This window comes from Theobroma cacao, chromosome 1 (genome assembly GCF_053813885.1).
Source record: "Theobroma cacao isolate CCN51 chromosome 1, ASM5381388v1, whole genome shotgun sequence".
Classification (NCBI taxonomy): domain Eukaryota; kingdom Viridiplantae; phylum Streptophyta; class Magnoliopsida; order Malvales; family Malvaceae; genus Theobroma; species Theobroma cacao.
The window spans coordinates 8,426,539-8,445,379 of NC_142639.1; the positions used below are offsets into that span (position 1 = coordinate 8,426,539).

The window sequence follows — 18,841 nt, forward strand, 5'->3', positions numbered from 1 at the left end:
AAAATAACAAGAAAGAAAGAAATCAACTAGAGAGAGAGAGAGAAAGAAGGGAAAAAGGGGGTCAATCCGTCACCATCACCAATCCGGTGGGCTCAAGGCATATCGGTTTGAGGTAGCTTGAACCAATCGGATCGGGCCAAGGCAGATGATCAACTCTAATCTACCTCGAACCGACTGATTGATGCTGACAAACTCCCTTTTCCCTTCCTTACCTTAACAGTTTCTATACTCATGCATTTTCTTCACTTTAATTCCTCTCAAATCTTTAATTTTAAAAATTACTTCAATTTAATCCCTTTTAATATTTTCTTTCTAAAATTACCCTTCACAAAGCTAATGTCATTGCTAACGTGGCGCTAACATAGCACTATCACTTTGACCTAAGCTTAGCTTCTTCCATTGAATTTTCGAGTCAAGGCTTAGGTGTACTCATTTAATCCCTTTCATAAAGGTGATGTCATTACTAACGTGACGCTATCATGACACTATCATTTTGACATGTTTATGTAACAATGTCACGTGACATATCAAGGAGGGCACCACATGTCACACAAAATCAAACCCAATACCACTTATTCTAAGCCCTTACTTTATATATATATAATTTGAGGAAGAGAGATTCGAACTTTATTCTTTAATTAAGAAAATTATACATCAACCAATGAATCAAATGCTCTAACCCCTTACTTTTGATTATTTATTGCTTTTGTTTCTTTTTTTTTTCCTTTTTTTCTCTCTCCTCTCACCTTCTCCCTTAAAGATCGACTGCCAGCATCGAATGTTGTCACCAATTGCCGATTGAGGATCATCAACCACGATCATGGCATGACATGTCCAATGACTGTCAACTAACGTTCGATGATTGACGACTGGTGATAGGTGATTGATCCTTAAGGGAGAAAGTGAGAGGAGAGAGAAAAAAAAAAAAAACAAAAGCAATATATAAACAAAAATAAGAGTTTAGAGTAATTAGTAAAGAATTTGACGTGCTTGGATGAGACACGTTAATCTCATGTAAGTGTAATAAACGATGTCATGTCCACATCACATCAACAATGACAATTAATACCATAAGCAATGTCATGTCAACAATAACACCAACTCTATAAAAAACAATTTTAATAGAAAAATGTTAAAAAATTTAAAGTGAAATAATTTTCAAAATTAAGATATTAATTATTACAATTTTAAATTGAAACACTTAAGTGATGAAAATGCATAATTTCAAAAATTGTTGAAGTATTTTGACCACATTTTAATCTAATGGAGGTAGCTACCTCAATGTGCAATTAACAAATGCTTTTATATTTTAGATACCGTGTTTGTAAATTAGATACCAATTTAAATATTTTTTTTCCATTGTTTTAGGTACCATTTCCAAGAAAACAAGAAAAAATAACTATATATATAAACAACCAGAAGATGGACATAAAAAGAGTAAGAAACAAAATAGGAATATTTGGATTTCATTTAATTTCATGATCGAAGGAGGTGCATTGCATATCGTCTCAAGCTGGCTTGGCTTACGTCAAATGAGAGACACCCATCCTAAGAGACCCAACTGGCTAGGGAAAGAAAAGAAAAGAAAAGAATCAGACATGGTTTAAAGCACAAAATTGACCAACCACCCTGTTATATGATGACCTCAGAGCTGATATACCAACTCAATCCGTGCCAACATCTAGTGATATAGTGATTCTCTTTATAATACCAAAGCCAAATAAGAGCAAGATATTACAGCATCGAGGACAAAAATATCGATACAATTTGTAATTACAACTCGCCATTTGCTGCCTGTAAAAATTATTAGAACACAAAAGCTAGCTACTCAACAAGTTAAGCAAGATACCCGGTCCTCAAATATGTACTAAACAATCTCAATAGCAAGGTTTCTTACTGAGCTGCACCGTAAGCAAACCATGCACCTTACTTGTTAAAGAATAAACCTCTCTTCTTCCCTTTCCTCCTCTCACCAGCCTGCAATAGCTAGTACGAGAAATCTCTTGTAAACATAAGGGTTTAGAATAATGCAAGAACTACAAAACTTTAACCAACAAAATCGATCAAAACACTAACTTCGCTCCTACAGTATTGCACATAAATGCTCAAAAATGAGCCACTCAGTTTTTATTATTATTATTATTTAATTGAAAGCTAATAAATATAAAAGTAAGTCCACAAGTAATAGGTCCCTATCTTTAACCACAACCAAACTTATGACCCATGTGCTGTGTGAAAACAAAAAGAAAAACCACTCATTCCTTTATAATTTGTGTAACAGATAGGTCAAAATTACTTCTTAGCAGAATTAAAACTCAAATCTGATTATAGATGCCAAGTCTCAGATTAAAATTCATGCAGGGGACCAAAAGATATTCACATAGTAAACTTGATTTAGACACAATACAAACACATGCTGGGATTGCAAAATATATCGCCATCATTTAAAAAAGTTAAAACAACAACAAAACTGCAAATAGCATGGAACTGGAAAAGTTTAAGATAATGTAATTAGAGAGATAGTGCAAGGGTTTGAAGTCTCTTACAACTACTTTGGGTGTTAAGATGATAAATAAGATTTTAAACATTTGGTCAAAGCCTCATATGACTACTTTGGGAGTTAAAATCAATGATAAATAAGATTTTACTAGTCAAATTTGAGCAAAAAAAAAAAAAAAAAAGGGGGAAAGTATCATCCTTGGCCTGCAAAAACAATAATACATACAGGTCCAAAACAATGCAATTTGCAGGCGTGGGCTTAAGATGCTTTAAATCATCAATTTAAGAGCAGAATGACAGTCAACCACTCCAGAATGACACAGAGTATGACCAACGCAATGACCAAGAAATTTAGGATAGTAATAACAAGGCACTGTCAAGAACAGATGCATGCAACTAAAAGCAGAATGTAAGAAATTCTACTCATAGAAATTTTGAACAAACTCGAAAAACCATCCTTGGATCCCCAAGTAACTATCAATATTATTCTGTCTTTAAATATGAAAAAGACATCAGAAGCTTTTATCTAAAATTTAAACATCAAACCAGAAGCCAGTACATAAAAACTTGAGATGTTCACACTTGAAGGTCTGAAAGTAAATTTACAGATCCAGCATGCACACATAATTTGAAGCTCTTAATTAGTTTTTGTTTACAATGTGGGCGTGTGCATGTGAGCAAAAAAAAGACACAAGCTTCTAGTCTTTCACAGAAAAAAAATTGCATAGAAGTGAAAGAGTAAATACCCGTATGATGAATAATCTCAAGGTGAGCACAATTAAATCTCTTGAACTGCAAAAATGAAATGTCAATATAAACAATTAGCCCTCTGCACAACCACTGTGGGTGAAAAATGAATACAATATTTTTTTTATTAAAATATAGATGCAAAAAATCTTTAAAAACAAAATAAAATAGTTGTAATTTTGACAATGTTCTATTGGAAGAGATAAATGAGACAAATGTACGGACATAGAACACACAGGCAAGAGAAAAGCAGGAATAAATGAAGTTTAGATTGAAAAAAACAAAAGTCTAACTTAGAATTTAAATTGAGAAGACACCAAGTTGGCATGCACCAATTTCAAAGAACTGGCATTCTATATTAGAATAGAAGCAGAATCACAGCCCAAACAATATCCAGAAAGGTAGAAGACACCATAGGGGATTTTCATTTTGACAACGATAACAGAAATACACACCACTTTTGGCCATTGACCCCACCTTAATCTTATAATCTGAATAAGCATACCAGAAGCAGGTTCCCAAGGGCTTTCAAAGGTGTGCCAAAGCTTGTTTCCCAAGCTTTAATTCAGCACATGTCTAACAATGAAGGACAGGAGATAAGAGCTTGAATAGTCATTACTACACAAATGAGTCTTTTGTAATCTATCTTTATAAATAAAAGTAGCTGCCTTTACTTTTCCGTGCTGTTTGCCTTTTAAAGGCATAAATAAATTGGTAGATTTTGGCTGAATATGGCCAGTTTACCTTTCTTTCAGTTATATATTGAACCTTTATATGTTTTTAGGCCTCCATTCAAGGCATGTTTATTGTTAGACATTTATAAGATAAATATTTGTGCCCTCAGAGTGCTAAAAAACCAATTACATCAATATTTTCTCATATTTAGTCGGAGTTCCAGCTTCAAAGACTTTCAGCAGATTGTCATTATAAGTTTTTTATGGAAATAACCTTAGGCATCACATCCATAAAAACTACGTGTGAATTTTAGACTTCTTATATTCTTTCTCTTGCTCTATAATTCAGAACAGTAACCAGCTCTGGTTTTTCCATAATCCTTAGAGAAAGGGTCTCATTTATTCCATTTTAACCTTGGATAAAGCCTTTTTTAAGCCATCACCAAGCCAGCATTACCTAACAATCTGATTTCAACCACAAAATCCCAATTGTATTCCACAATATGCTTTTCACAGCCCAATAAATGGTCTCCCTTTTAGATTTTCCTTGATCAGCTCATCAATTAAACCTTCCATTACAATATTCACACCATAAACTGTTGCATACATTTACCCTCTCAATATGATATTAGCCATTCGCATAGCCTCCAAGAACTCATAAACTAAACCTTCCATTACAATGTTCACACCATAAACTGTTGCATACTTTTACCCTCTCAATATGATATTAACCATTCCCATAGCCTCCAAGAAAACCTACCCACTACTGTTCTACCTCACTATTAATTTCAAATTGCCCAACTATCATCTCCCTTTCAATTTCACCTTCTTCCACTATGATCTTCCTCCCCTCCCCCTTTCAACCTATCCATAAGAACAGCAGACAGCTGAGGATTAGTCCACAATACAGCTAGTTAATAAAGCTATGCCATAGTCATCGATTCTGTTACTAATCAAAGTTTCTTTTTTTTTTTTCCACGGAACAAGATAGAAATGACAGAGAGCTTCTCCACAACATTAAATAATTATATACATAATTATACATACAGAGATAGATGGAATAAGTGATCAGTTGCAGTGATTATTTAGTATCGTTCGGTACACATTTGGAGGGAAAAGTTGAGGGTTTTACTCAGTGAGCTCAGAAGTGAGAGAGAGCAATGGTAAACTTAACACTCGCAGAAATAGGATTCTGCAAAAACTGTAGCTTTGATTTTGCATGCACGTGCACACACAGACAAACAAAGGGGTGGGAGGAAGAGACAGAGAACCCCCAGGGGAATAGCACCCATTTGCAACCTTTTATACTTTGAGGCAGCAGAGGAGTGAAGACTGGGACATTGGAACATACCATTGAGCCTATCACTGCAATCTGAGCCCTTAATGAATTGTGTATCAAAAGTTTACACTAAGTGTGTGCAAGTCTATACACAAATATTTTCCAGAATTATTAAAGTAGTTGGTCTTTGACTTGACTCTTGAATCTCAAGTTCTAAACATTAAGGTGTCCCCTTGGGATAAAATGTAAGTGCTTTGTTTGTCATTAGTAAAACAGTAATAATATGGTAAACCTTGGGAGGTGTTTCTCCAATGTACTATGCTTATGGTATGCAGACCTTTCTGTTATTTTCTTAATCAGCAATTCTTTATCTATTCACAGGAGATACTTCAAACTTACCAGCTAATATCTGTGGAGTTGCTGTCTACTCGTAATAAATGCTGAACACCATTTGGTCCAATAATTAAAAATTCTGTAGGCTCTCCGAATGTTACTTTAACCTAGAGAAAACAATGAACAATAAATAAATAAACAAAAAGCTACCAACATAAAAATTCGAGGATGTAAATTTGCAAAGTGCTCGTCATCACTAGTGCCATAGGAGAAAGTGTAATATATCAAAAGCAGCCAAGATCAACAAACTAAATTCAATTATTTCCATCAAAAGGCTATACTTGGACACAAAAATATTGAGGCAATTTTTTAACTGCACAACAGAATCACTGTTTCAATGGACAGGAAGCTCAATGTAACATTGTACATCATAAAGTGAACATCAATTAATAACACAGTTAGAAATTTTATCTTAGTCTATAATTTTTAGCTTGGCGTAATGATTGGATCCCTATCCTTAAAATAAAACAATATGATCAGTCGTGAGATTTGGTCTCCTACAAGGTCCCAACCTTCTGGAGCTACATTCTTTCATGAAATATCCTCAAAACTTGTTTAAGTCAGGTTGCTTTACTTTCAACATAATTACTTAAGAAGAGGCACTGGGGAAAGCCAGATATACTCTTTTTTTTTGTTTGTTTCATAAAGAGGAAAAAAGAAAAGCCATATTTTGGAACAGTGTACAATGAAGGTATTTTGAGGTCTGTGCTAATGTGCATTGGAATCGCAAATGAAATGTTCCTGTCCATGGTGCTCAGAGCAACTCCTTTTCTCTCCAACAGAGGACGAAAGTCTCTGGAGTTCTCTGCACCATGCACTTTGGGCATCAAAATCAATTGGAGCTATTCTAGGAAAAAAAAAAAGACTATAGAGCATGATACTTGTGCAAAAATGGATAACTAGGTGTGAAGCTTAGGAATCCATTCAAGGAACACTAGATGTGAACTTTGGAATTTTATTCTCCCCTCTTTTCATCATCCAATTTCCCTATTTTCCTCAAGCATTTCTATCAATTTAGATCTAAAATGGCCAAAAGTCTAAACCTCCTAGCTGTCCTACATCACTCCTACAGGATCTCAAAAGAATTAGCAAGTCAAGAATTATACCTGTGTGGTTGGAGAGAACTTTTCAGTGACTACAAGACCATTGGGTGCACCACACTTGATACTGTAACCTTCCCTCTTAATGGCCAACATAGCTGGTTCCCATATATCAAGATATCCTGTCTGTAATATAAATGAGTTAACAGTACTCTTAACTGTGAGTTAGCAATTTTAAGAAACATTAATGGCCTAAACATATTATTCTGATAAGCACTAGATAACCAAATGGAACCCTTATCACACGATGGGGCAGTATATACAACCATACAAACGCAGAAGTCATACCGAGAATGAAACTTTGTATGAAGCATGACCGCTATAAAGATTCTTCTCTAGATGGCTTTGCATCTCCGAATCTGTTAAAAGTAAAGGGAAACACAGGGAAAGAGAAAAGGTATGTAACATCTAATGAATTTTCAATATGTGGTGCTAGAAAATAAGAAAACAAGTAACAAGAGATGACAGCGATTATAACAATTTCCAAACAATAAAAGGCACAGAAATTGTTCAAGCACAAAGCAAACATGAACTTAATCTGGTTAGAAGAGTCTATCTAACTATAGTAGATATTGTTGCTCTTTTCTCCCTTACGAGAAAAAAACCAATATAGTGGGGATACAAGTTGAGATCCCCTCCATCAATTTTTTGTCATTAATTTCCATTACACTCATTATCACCATCAATATGTGTGGGATTTTGTCATTAATTATGGATCCCTCACATGCCAATGGGGATGATGGATGTATTGGAAAGTATGGGACAAAAAAGAAATGGGGGAGAGAGCCAGACCTGTGTAAATCTTGATATCAACCAACTGTCAATCTGACAAAAGGCTTGACTTTTCTGTCTTTGTCAATTTAGCTCTCCTTATTAGTCAAAGTACAGTACATAACAATAATAAATACCCAATTACAATCAACTGGAGTTTACTAAATTTTTCTCTGATTGCAAAAAATCTTACTTCCAAACATTACAAACAAAAGGTGTGCTAGAGAAACATGAAGTATGAATACCACTCACCACATGTAATCTTCTTGTGCTCATTGGCAAATACCTTCACCAGCTCTCCCTATATTCACAAAGAAAACAAGTTTTTAAATTTGGCAGCAATAACAAGCAGATATTGTCCCTAGTGCAAAGCAGATGGAGCCTTGTGCATATTTGACAACTATAGAGTGCAATATACCCAAAATAGAATGACTGAAAATTTTACAACAAACAACCACTGTGCTCAACATTATTGATGCCAATCACCCTTCAATCAGATAGCACCTCTTGACGTCATATAAGCATGGGGAACTTTAGGGTCCAGCATTCAGAACAAGATAAATGGTGGGGGGAAAAGTCCTATAAGGCAAGGAACGAAAAATGCACATACAAGAATGGAAAGATTTCTTACAAGATAGAAATCAAGTGATGATATAACCAAGTCTCACATAAAGCATCCAATTGCCAATACAATATGGTCCCTTTAACTCCATTTCAGTATTCACATTTGAAATGCACAAAGTTTAAGAAGTGTTGACTTTGGATTTTTTTTTTCATAGTACATATAATCTCAGGCTGCACAATAGGAAGTAGCCCTCCCCCATCCCATAATACACCCCTCCCTTCCCAATAATCAAAACCGAGAGCCCCAAGTTGAAGTCTCAGGTCCTTAACAGCTAATGTTTCCCCGTAAGGACATCAGTGTTGTCTTTGATAATCGTACACGTTTTCAATTGGTCATTTGCCCTAGTAGAGATTATGGCCTTGCTCTTAGTTTCCAGTTTCTTTTAGATAGTCCTTATGATTAAATTGGTTGCACTACGAATTCTTGCGTGTGTGTGTTTTTCAGGTAGTTGCTTTTACAATAGTTTTCAATTGAACTTTGATTTTGTGGTGTTTTGCTTCAGCTTTGCTTGGACTCGGCTATTGTTTGTTGTGCTTGATTGGCATCCGAGATGGGCATTTGTGGGGGAGGCAATCCAATGTCAGAAAATTTGCTACAATGTTCAGGTTCGAGGAATTTAGAATTTTTAGGCAAGGTGGAGATTAGTTGAGATGTGGCTTTAACATTCAAGCTAATGACTTACAGCTAGCTCACGCCATCATTTCTTTTTCTCCTTGTTTTGCCCCTTGCTTTCATTTGCCTTTGTTTCTTGCCTCATTAAATGCAATGAGTAACGTGAAAAATGTTGGTTACATAAGTGGCTTTTGAGAGAAAAATTCAAGAGTCCTCTGTGATAGTGAGTGGCAAGAAAGATAAAAACATAAGAGGGCATTTTTGGTGTATTTTGTGGCTTAAGGTTTAGTGAGTTTAGAGCTACAACAATTGTACTCTCCATCTTTCTTGTTTTCTAGTGAATTTCTCCTCGTCTCTGTGTGTGGATGTGGCTTTCTAGTTGAAGCACATAAAATCATTGTGTTTCGTGTTTTTTGTGATTTTGTTTCAACTAAAATACTTGAGAAGCCCCTGTACTACTCAAAAAATCTAAACCAACTCCTATCTATTTATCAAGCTGAGCTAAGCCCTCATTGTGTTACTCCTCCCAATTGACTCCTTAATTGAATGGAATTTAGTCACATGACCCAGGTGATCATGATGACTGTTAAAGCCCAAGACACTAAGGCATTTAAATGGACAGCTGGCATGTTGCTGTAGCATTTAGTTGGACAACAGGCACAGCAACACGGCATTTAATCAAGATGTGCTAGAAATGTTTTCTTTTCCCCTTTCTTTTCTATTCTCACTTTTCTCCGATCAGATGGTATCACCAAATTTCCAAATCGACATCTCTGAACATCAAATATAGCTATCCAGTGTCGGTATGGATGTCAATACCAACACCCAAAAGCTAGATTCAACAACCAACAGCACCAAATCTTGACCTAGTGCTCGAAACCAAATTGTAAGCAAGACAATATGCGGTTTCCAATATCCAAAATGGCCAGATCTGCATTGTAAGGCTCCGATCTGTAACCTCTATCAAATCTACCACCTTTTGACACTGAAAATCTTGCCAAACGCTTAATCATGCACAGTTTTCTTAGTGCCTTGACCCCATGTCCAGAAGCAATTTTTCAGCCTAAGTTTGGTCCCCAAACCCAAACCCATTTCTCAACCATATACAATTCAAATCCAAAAACAAGAAGGATAAAGGGAAGGAGGAGAAAGGGAGGAATAGAAGATACTAGGGAAAAAAATAAAAGACTAATATTATGATTGATTTTTAAAATAAATAAATCTATTTTATTGTTATTTTCGCTATATTTGTGGAATATAAAAATTACTTATTGTTATATTTATAATATTATAAATATAATTTAATATTATTTTCTTATAACTATTAATTTTCATTGTATGAAAACATTATTTATTTTTTTGCCACAGTGCTATATATGCACCATGACTGGTTTAGCAAGATGCTTATATGGCAAAGATATGTGAACCATGTGATTTCCATCCAATAAGGCTCAGTTAGGAAAAAAAAATAACACCATAAAGGCTCAATTCAACCAATAGTTGGATAGGGGTTCGTTCAGATATTTATTCAAACAGCATAAGAGCTTTTCAAGTTTTTTTTTTTTTTTTGTTTCCTATTTTCTTATTGTTGTTGTTTGCTTCCATATCAATTATAATTGGGATTCTACCACAACAAGTATCACTAAAATTACATCAAAACAAACCCACTATCCCAAAAATAACATAGTAGAATGAAGCAATTATCTAATACGAAGCTATGACTTACGCACATGCACAAAATACATAAAAGAAAATATGAAGACTTAATAATGCAAACTAGCAATTACAAGGATCAACATGTTTGTCTATTGTTAAATATGTCTTCCCTGGTAAATATTTCAATAAGTGGACTCATTGCCAAAAACCTTTTTTTTTTTCTCTTTTGACAACCTAAACTCACCTTGTAATTGATATCTTCTAATTATCAAGACTCGCCTTCTACCAAATTCATAGGCAAAGAAGATAAAGCAAGAACAACAAACTACACATGAATGCACAAGGAACCAATCATGGGAAATGGCATTTAAGTAAAGTCGATACCTTGCGTTTTCTGTTATCTAGAGGCTGGACTTCAATAGCAAGGTATGTATCAACATCATCAGCAGTAACAAGATAGTTTGGTTGCTTTGCTCCTGTTATTCAAAAATCTTTTAGAAACATATTTGATGAAAAACAGGGTAGACAGAGAGAAGTTAGAGAACCTCAAGAAGATGAAGAAAAAGACACTACCATCAATATAATTAACAGATCCATCTTCCTTGTGGCGCACCCACTGCCATTGCAAGCACATTACAGCATCATATATTCATACTTTGGCATCAAGAGAAATGCTATCTAATACAAGGCATCCTCAAATACATCCTAGACATAACTATACTTAAAATCCTAAATGTTTAAAATAGAGGGGGGGAAATCCTAAAAGAGCACCTCGAAGTTACAGCTGGTAGTTCCATTAATAGAATATCCACATGCCTGGAGTTCCCTTCCTGGATAAGCTTCACCTGAAATTTGGAGGCCCTCTATAGCTGGCAGGGGGTCATCCTCTGCAGCTGCACAAAGCAATACACAATTTAAGATAGTCCACAGTTATGCTTATAACCAACAAAGCACAGTAACATCTTACCCTCAGAAAAAGAAGATGAGGGCTCTTCAAGAACTGGTGGCAGATAAGGAGGATACGAGGAACTGGGATCATCAAGTGTAGTTGCATAAGGAGAGTTTCCTGAACCCCAATTGGAGGGAGTTTCTCTTTCAATCTGGTGTCCCTCAGTATCAGGATCATCCATCTCACTATTGCTGACAGGGTCACGAAATGTAACTTGTTTATTAATAGTTTCTTCACCATATTGCATAGTATGCATGTCACCACGAGAAACTGCAAGCTGTGTTGGTATCTCATTGGCAGTAGAAGTCCTGGCAATTATTAAAATCAACACTTTTTTAAGTTCACCATATTTGAATACTGCCATGCCCTTGTCAAATAAAAATGCGCAGCATCTGTCCTTACAGAAAATTCTGTATATCTTTCATCAAACAAAACCTATACGAGATTGTATGTAAAAATACTAAGGAAAAACAAGTATTAAGATTCCTATATAAAATATGAAACAACATTATAGGACAAAATACTCACAAGTAATATTTAAAATAAAGCACAAATCAAATTGAGAAAAATTTATTATAGAATGAATTCTTGCATATAAAAATATGCTGCAGAAGCTATTATTTCACCTTCAAGTCATAGAAAGTACCAAAAGGCAGGAAGACTTCATATAGCTTTTAGCAATCTAAAAAGTAAGTGAAGCTTAAAAAATTATGGTTAGTACCCAGAAAAAAAATAGGAAATGTCTGTTAGTTACGTTAATATGATTGAGGACATCTATCAATGAACAACTCCAGAGTGAGACCTACTAAAGTTGCCAAGTTATTCATATCAAGATCCATTTTAGAGTCATAGCCTTTTTACTTCAATTATGAGTGAACTAAATAGGCATATTCAAGACTAATTCAAAGACAGGCCAATTGAGGATGATATGTTATTTGCAGATGAAACAACCAAGGAGGTTATTCACAACTGGAACTAGGTAAAAGTATAATAAAGCCAAGGATTTTAGGTTGAACAATATCAAACATGTGAAACATAATTTTGATAGACCTATTATTGATATGTACCCAAAAAATATAAGATCCATATGCAAATAAAAATAAAAACAAAGCGAAAAATGTTAGTACAAAATAACTAAGCATGACAAGTCTCGGCATCTTGGATTTATAATCAACAAAGATAGCAAGATCGACTGATATTCATGAGATCAGAATGTTGATCAGAACAAGAAATGCAGCTGATATACCTTCTTAGAGTTAAACAATATGACAAATGAGCTATGACAACTATAAGAATACAAAGACATGTATTCCACAATTCAAGAAATAACTAAGACTATGTTTGGTAAGAGGGAAAGAAGAAGGAAGAAAAGGGAGTGGAAGGAAAATAGTGTTTCTTTCCTTCCTTTCCTTCATTTGGTAGTAGGGAAATAAGAAGGGGAAAAGAAAATGGAAGGATTTGCACCTTTCCCTTCCCTACAAATATAATTCTTCCAAAAATCAGAGGAAAATACTCTTTCTACTTAAGTTAATCATTATATTTACCATTTTAGCCCCAACCTCTTTCTTTCCCTTTATTCTCCATCCTTCATACCAAACACAAGGAAAAACAACTTCCCTTCCTCTCCTTCCATATTTTCTTTCCTCACCTTTTTCCTTTCCCTCTATTTTCCCTCCTATCAAACATAGTGTAAATAAAAAAAATTCCTATTTAAGGGCGTGGTGGCACTAAGAAGAGCATAATTGGATTAAAAGCCGTAATCATTAAACAGGAGAAATGTAAGATTTTACATGCACCAACAAGTTTACCATTACAAGACTAAAAGTAGAACTAAAGCATACAAGTAAAACACAAAGATTTAATTTCTAAGTATGCTAAATGACTTTGGCCTGGAATAAGGTGAAAAGTAGCATGTTTTCACAACCAACACCTCAAAAGATACTGCAACCCTTTACAGGTCCTTACCATACCAGATTCCTTCCTTTTTGTTCCCCTTCTAGCCTCTCATATGCTGACCAATACCCCTATGCCAAAAGCACATAGGAACCAGCATAAAACTCGCCAATATATAGATATATAAATGAGAGAGATTACAAGCAATGAATCCACTCCATACTGAAACTATCTTCTGTTCTCAAACAACTCTACAGGGCTTCTTGAACAGAACACAATTCATTGTTATCATTTCTGGTCATACTATCTTCTTCATGATTTAAAACGTATGGGAGTCGTGGTCTTGGGGAGGGTGAAGGGGACAACATTGAATCTTGGAAGTTCAGATTATTTTTTCGTTTTCTCCAGATACAAGTTATATAGTATTACGTTTTAGGCAAGCAAAATAATAGCACAACATTTCCACAGGACAGCATTGCAGAAGCAAGTCTAACAATTATTACAAACACTGAATCCAGTTCATCCTCTTCCAAAAACTCTATCCTGCGGCTTCTTGAAAGAAGAGTACTTGTTATGAACAGAAAACAATTCATTATTTTCACTTCTGGTCACCATATCTTCTCCTTTATCTAAAAAATGAGAGGAGAAACAAAAATTCTCAAATTTTGGACACAGGATTTTTTTCCTCCATTTTCTCCAGATACAAATCCTATACTCAAGTTTTAGGCAAGGAGTTACATTATGGTACAGCATTCCAAAAGAAGAGCAACTGCAGAAGAGAAAGTATACCAATATGGCTAACAAGTTGGCAGATTATCATATGAGGCAGTATGATGTCACAATGGAAGGTTCATATTGGCTCATCATGAAAATCTAGCTTTCAAATGATTCATGCACACAAGGCAACAAAAAGAAAACAATGAAAACAGAACCCACCAACAAATGCAGATGGTTGTAATTTGTACATTCAGTTCACAGTAGCAGTCTCCATTTGACCAGGCTCACCTGCTTGCTATAGGTGAATACCTCCCCAAATCATCGGGTTCCAAATTTTTTGAAGCAATACCACCACCCAAACCACCTTGGTGCTGACCCGGAAGATCCCAATTGGAGTCTGTTTGAGCATCAGAAGTTACCTGCGTCTTTCCCTGAGAATATGCCTGCTGAGGCACCAATTCTAGGGCATTTTTGCTCTGAAAGAAAATATAAGAATTTAAGAAAATCATATGGCATACAAGTACACATCAAAAGAAGATATTATGAGCATACTGAAGTTCTCAATGTTGCACCAAGGGAATGAGATGGAGACTGTGGGGCAAAATTGGAATGATTGACATCCATCCGCCAAGGTGCCAATTGATACTGTGACTCCTTTAGCTTTGACTAAGGCCAGGAAAAGAAATAATCAACATGATTAAGTAGATGATGATATATTATGCGGGATATATCAAACTACAATTAACCCAGGCTAGCTACATCAAAACTATCAAAACAGAAAAAGAAAGATATCTCCAGCTTTTATAAACAATAACATTTCCACATAACATACCTCAGTAATAATAAGCTTCTCCTGCAGATGTTTAAATAGAACCTGCAAAAGTCAAGTAGTAACTTTCATGCTTCTCATTTCAAGAAAAAAAGCAGATACATTTGACTTATTCAAAATAATTTCTCGTTCTTCTGTTTGTGTCCTTACTTATCTAATATATGACATTTTTAAGACAAGCTCTCAGCAGAGATGTCAAGGTTAAAAGCAGATAGAAGCTAGGAACATGATGTACTTTGCTAAGAGTAATGCTAATAAACTTTAGAATGATAATTTTGGTATGATCATTACAATGTCCCTTCAATTAGAAGAATGAAAAGAACACACACATAAAGGCCAGTTTTGAAAAGGAGAATATAAAATGAATGTAGGAAAAGTAAAAACATCTCCCATTTGTCTTCTTGATTCCAATGCCAATAGAACTCCTAAGACATGCATATATACATGATAATTTTTTGAATAGAATTTCTAACACTCCTATCCTTTATCTTTCTATATTATCGTATTCATAAAAAATTAGCCTAACTACTGTCAAGATGACCCAATCAAACACAAACCCTCATCAGATTCACAGATTTGATAGAACAGGGACATCAGTGACACTAGTTCTATGGAGAGCTAGGTGCTCATACCAATGATGACCATTTCAATATCTAAGCATGGAACATCTGCCCCAGTGAATAGCATTAAAGTATGTAACTCGTACTATGATATTATTGATAGGATTGAATATAACACTTTCATTTGAATTAAAGAAAAATATCATATCAATATACACAGAAAACAGAGTTCACCCAGTTTTCTTGCAAGTTGATATGGGTTTTGCATAAAAACAGATTCTAAGAATATAACAGCATTCAGCATTTCATCGACACAATTGGGAAGCTACTGACCTTGACATTGCTTACAATGGACTGAGCATCAGGTACCGGTGGGTGCAGGGAATACTCTGCCAGAAGAGGAAGCAAAGATGACACAAAAGTTGTTCGTTCTTGCTGAGCAGCCTGAAAAAACAACCACATGTAGAACATTGAAATGTAAATGAATTTTGAAAACAGAGGTAATCATGGCCATTGCAACAATATACAATACTACGATATATGGCACGAAAACCAAATAAGTTCATAATGACAAAGAAGATTTTCAAGCATGAAAAGGAGTGTGATGAAAAAAAATAATTTCACATGTGAAATAGTTTGAGCATTAATGGTCAGAAGTTTTAACACGAAGGAAACAACACGCCTAATATCCAAATAGAATACAGGCACATAGCATCCAATAGAAACGGAAAGAGCAAGAATCAATGAAATGTGAAAAGGAAAACAAAAACCTATTAATTCTCAACGTGAAAAATAAATAACACTAGGAAATGAATATACCTGTAATTGATATGTGAGACGAATATTTTCCTCAATTATGTCTTGCCTATAAGAGAGAGCTTTTGATGCAGCATCAACAAGGTCCTGTTGTTGTTGATCAAAAGCCTGGTGGCAACAACTCATAAGAGATTTTATTAATTATATTTCCATTCCAAACAAGGAAGTCGAATAAGAAAAAAGAGAACGAGACAGTGAGCAAATGGTAGGAAAGCTAGGCTAGTGCCTACCAGACGCATATAGGCAATGCGCTTTTCAAGAACATATTTTTCATTGCGAATTTGTGCTTCCTGCAAGTAACCATGAATTATTAGAAATTCAAAATTAACACATACTGAATGAAGACAGAAAGGAAAAAAGAAGCAAGACATAACCTTGACAGAAAATTCAGCAAGCTGTTTGCGCAACTGCAAAATCTCTTCTTCATGTTCCCGAACCTTGAGGGCAACATCCTGGAGAAAAATAGGAGTTATTTAGTCCACAGGTTTAAAAAAAAAAAATCCAAGGCATAGTCAAAAGGGCATGAATGAACCTGTTTCCATAGAGAATTCGAACTATTTCCTTGAGGCATTGGCATGAGACCCTGTGGCAATCGAGAATCATATTCTCCTTCTAATTGATACCTACCATATTAAAACAAGTGAATCAGAAAATTGTATGTTTTCTATTTATACAATGTCAAAGTTATTTAGGCTGAATAATGCAATGCAAAGAAGCAGAACCTGGTAGGTGAAAAAGAGGTAGCTGTGGACGGCGAAGAGAAATGAGAAGGAGCAGCGCCAGCGTTATTGACAGAAGCAGCAACAGCAGCAGGAAGTGTATTCAAAGTGCCATTTAAACTGGAATTGGTAGCTCCGTTAGCAGAAGCATTTGGATTACTGCCACTTTCCACTCTCTGTGTCTCCATTAAAATATAAAACACAAATAAATTCGAGCAGAAATAAAGCATAACGATAATATAGAGCTTGATTAAATAGTAGAAAGAAAGAAAGCAGAAAAAAAAAGGTTAAAATTTCCCTACATATTGTTCGAGTTGCTCAATTTTCTTCTGCAGTTCGGACCTCAATCGACTGTTCTCTTCCGCCTGACAAGATGCCAAAAAAAAAAAAGAAATTATTTATTAGTATTAAAAGGAAGATCAATAAGGAAAAAAAAAAGCTAAAAATAGCAAGAAAGAAAGAAGACCTGTTGTTTAATGGTGGCTTCAGCGGCCTCAACAGCTTTCATGACCTGAAACAAGCTATCGTCGTTGGAGGGTTCTTTGTTGTCCTTGTCGTTGAGGGCCAATCCCGATAATTTTTCAGCCAATTTCCCATCGTGACCGTTCTCCATGCTTTGCCTGATTTCTCTTGTTTCTTTTGGTTTCCCTGATTGATAATCAAAAATCTCAAATCGAATCTCGATGGGATGCAAAATTTTCCGCCCAAAAACCCTAATTTAATCTCCAAAATTTTAAAAAAATAAATCAAAAATTAAGAAATGGGCAAAAAGAAATGGAAATGAGTGCGGGTGGGGGAAAGGGGGGAGGGGAGGGAGGGGAGAGAGTGTGCGTGTTAACTAAGGCATTAGAGAACTGGCAAAGATTCACCAATAATAATTACCTTACATTTTGTATTATTATTACAATATTACAAATAATATAAACAAACAGTAGCACAATAATTACAAAAGCCTATATACAATACAGTGCTAGTGGGGCTGACTTTTTCTTCCTCTCGACGCCTTCTCCCTGCCCTCCCCTCACCTACTTTTTTTTGTTCTTTTTTTTCACTTTTTATTATCAACAAATATTACAAAAATCATTTTTCATTTTAATAAAAAATTAATTTCATAATATCCTGTCAAAAGCCACCGTCTTTAACAGCAATACACATTTTTAAATTTAATAATCAATTTTTAAGAATATATATTCGTTGTGAATGTACATACATATCCATCGTATTTCATGGTATCTAATATATCTTTTTATATCTAATATATATATTTATGTTAATACATTCTTATTTTCTGAATCTATTCAATATACATTTTTATTTACTCAGTTCATCTTTTTATTTATATAAATTCATTTCCCTTCCATTTATGTAAGTCTATAAATAAAAGCATTATAGTTGATCGTATACACATTTAAAAAGTAAATAACAATAAAAGATGCTCTTACTTCTCTATAATATTTTTCTTTTGAAGTTATATTTTTCAACATATTATCCACACGAGATTTTAGTTTCTAAATTTTGATATTGTTTAATTTCCATCATCATCTCAAAGTTAAAAGGTTATATTCTTTCAAATAATTTTCCTTTTAAATTCAATTGCCGCTTTATTACTTTACTCATATTTTCAATATATGATTAGTCAATTTCTTATTTTAAATTTTATTATCAATCAAATTTTATTTTTGCTTGTCAATAACAATATATTTTTTATATATTAATAACTTTCACCATGTCAATCTTATGAAGCTTGAATTTATGGCTCTTAATATCGCTGGCAAGAATTATTTATTTGGATTCTAGATATTGAAATTCAATTAGATTTTATGCGTCTTTAAAACACAATCAAGGAGGCAAATGAATCAATCAGGATAAGATAAAAGTAATGGTTTTCTTTCATCACCATCTCCATGAAATATTAAAAATTGAATATTTCACAGTAAAAGATCTTATTAATCTTTGATAAAGTCTAAAAGATAGATACAATCATCAAAAAACAATAATTCTT

General features: G+C 34.5%; 1 protein-coding gene across 4 annotated transcripts; it reads right to left on the reverse strand.

Annotated features, from left to right (window-relative positions):
- Positions 1 to 1,438: 1,438 nt before the first annotated feature.
- On the reverse strand, positions 1,439 to 17,655 carry LOC18611988 (uncharacterized). 4 transcript variants are annotated; one of them, XM_007048531.3, is made up of 21 exons: positions 17,306 to 17,654; positions 17,142 to 17,204; positions 16,843 to 17,015; positions 16,653 to 16,743; positions 16,495 to 16,572; positions 16,351 to 16,410; positions 16,124 to 16,228; positions 15,638 to 15,748; positions 14,748 to 14,789; positions 14,468 to 14,581; positions 14,204 to 14,391; positions 11,324 to 11,613; positions 11,128 to 11,249; positions 10,930 to 10,972; positions 10,741 to 10,832; positions 7,716 to 7,764; positions 6,981 to 7,051; positions 6,699 to 6,818; positions 5,599 to 5,699; positions 3,246 to 3,291; positions 1,439 to 1,986 (listed from the first exon to the last, which is right to left on the reverse strand). In XM_007048531.3, exons 1-21 carry the CDS (start codon positions 17,450 to 17,452, stop codon positions 1,927 to 1,929), a joined length of 2,166 nt encoding a protein of 721 aa, XP_007048593.3. In that variant the 5' UTR covers positions 17,453 to 17,654; the 3' UTR covers positions 1,439 to 1,926. The 4 variants fall into 4 exon arrangements, with proteins under 4 accessions (XP_007048593.3, XP_017985421.2, XP_088662854.1 ...); XM_018129932.2 differs by having other exon boundaries at positions 1,439 to 1,977; positions 17,306 to 17,653; XM_088806728.1 differs by lacking the exon at positions 1,439 to 1,986 and adding an exon at positions 2,021 to 3,143 and having other exon boundaries at positions 3,221 to 3,291; positions 17,306 to 17,655.
- Between the last annotated feature and the right edge of the window lie 1,186 nt (positions 17,656 to 18,841).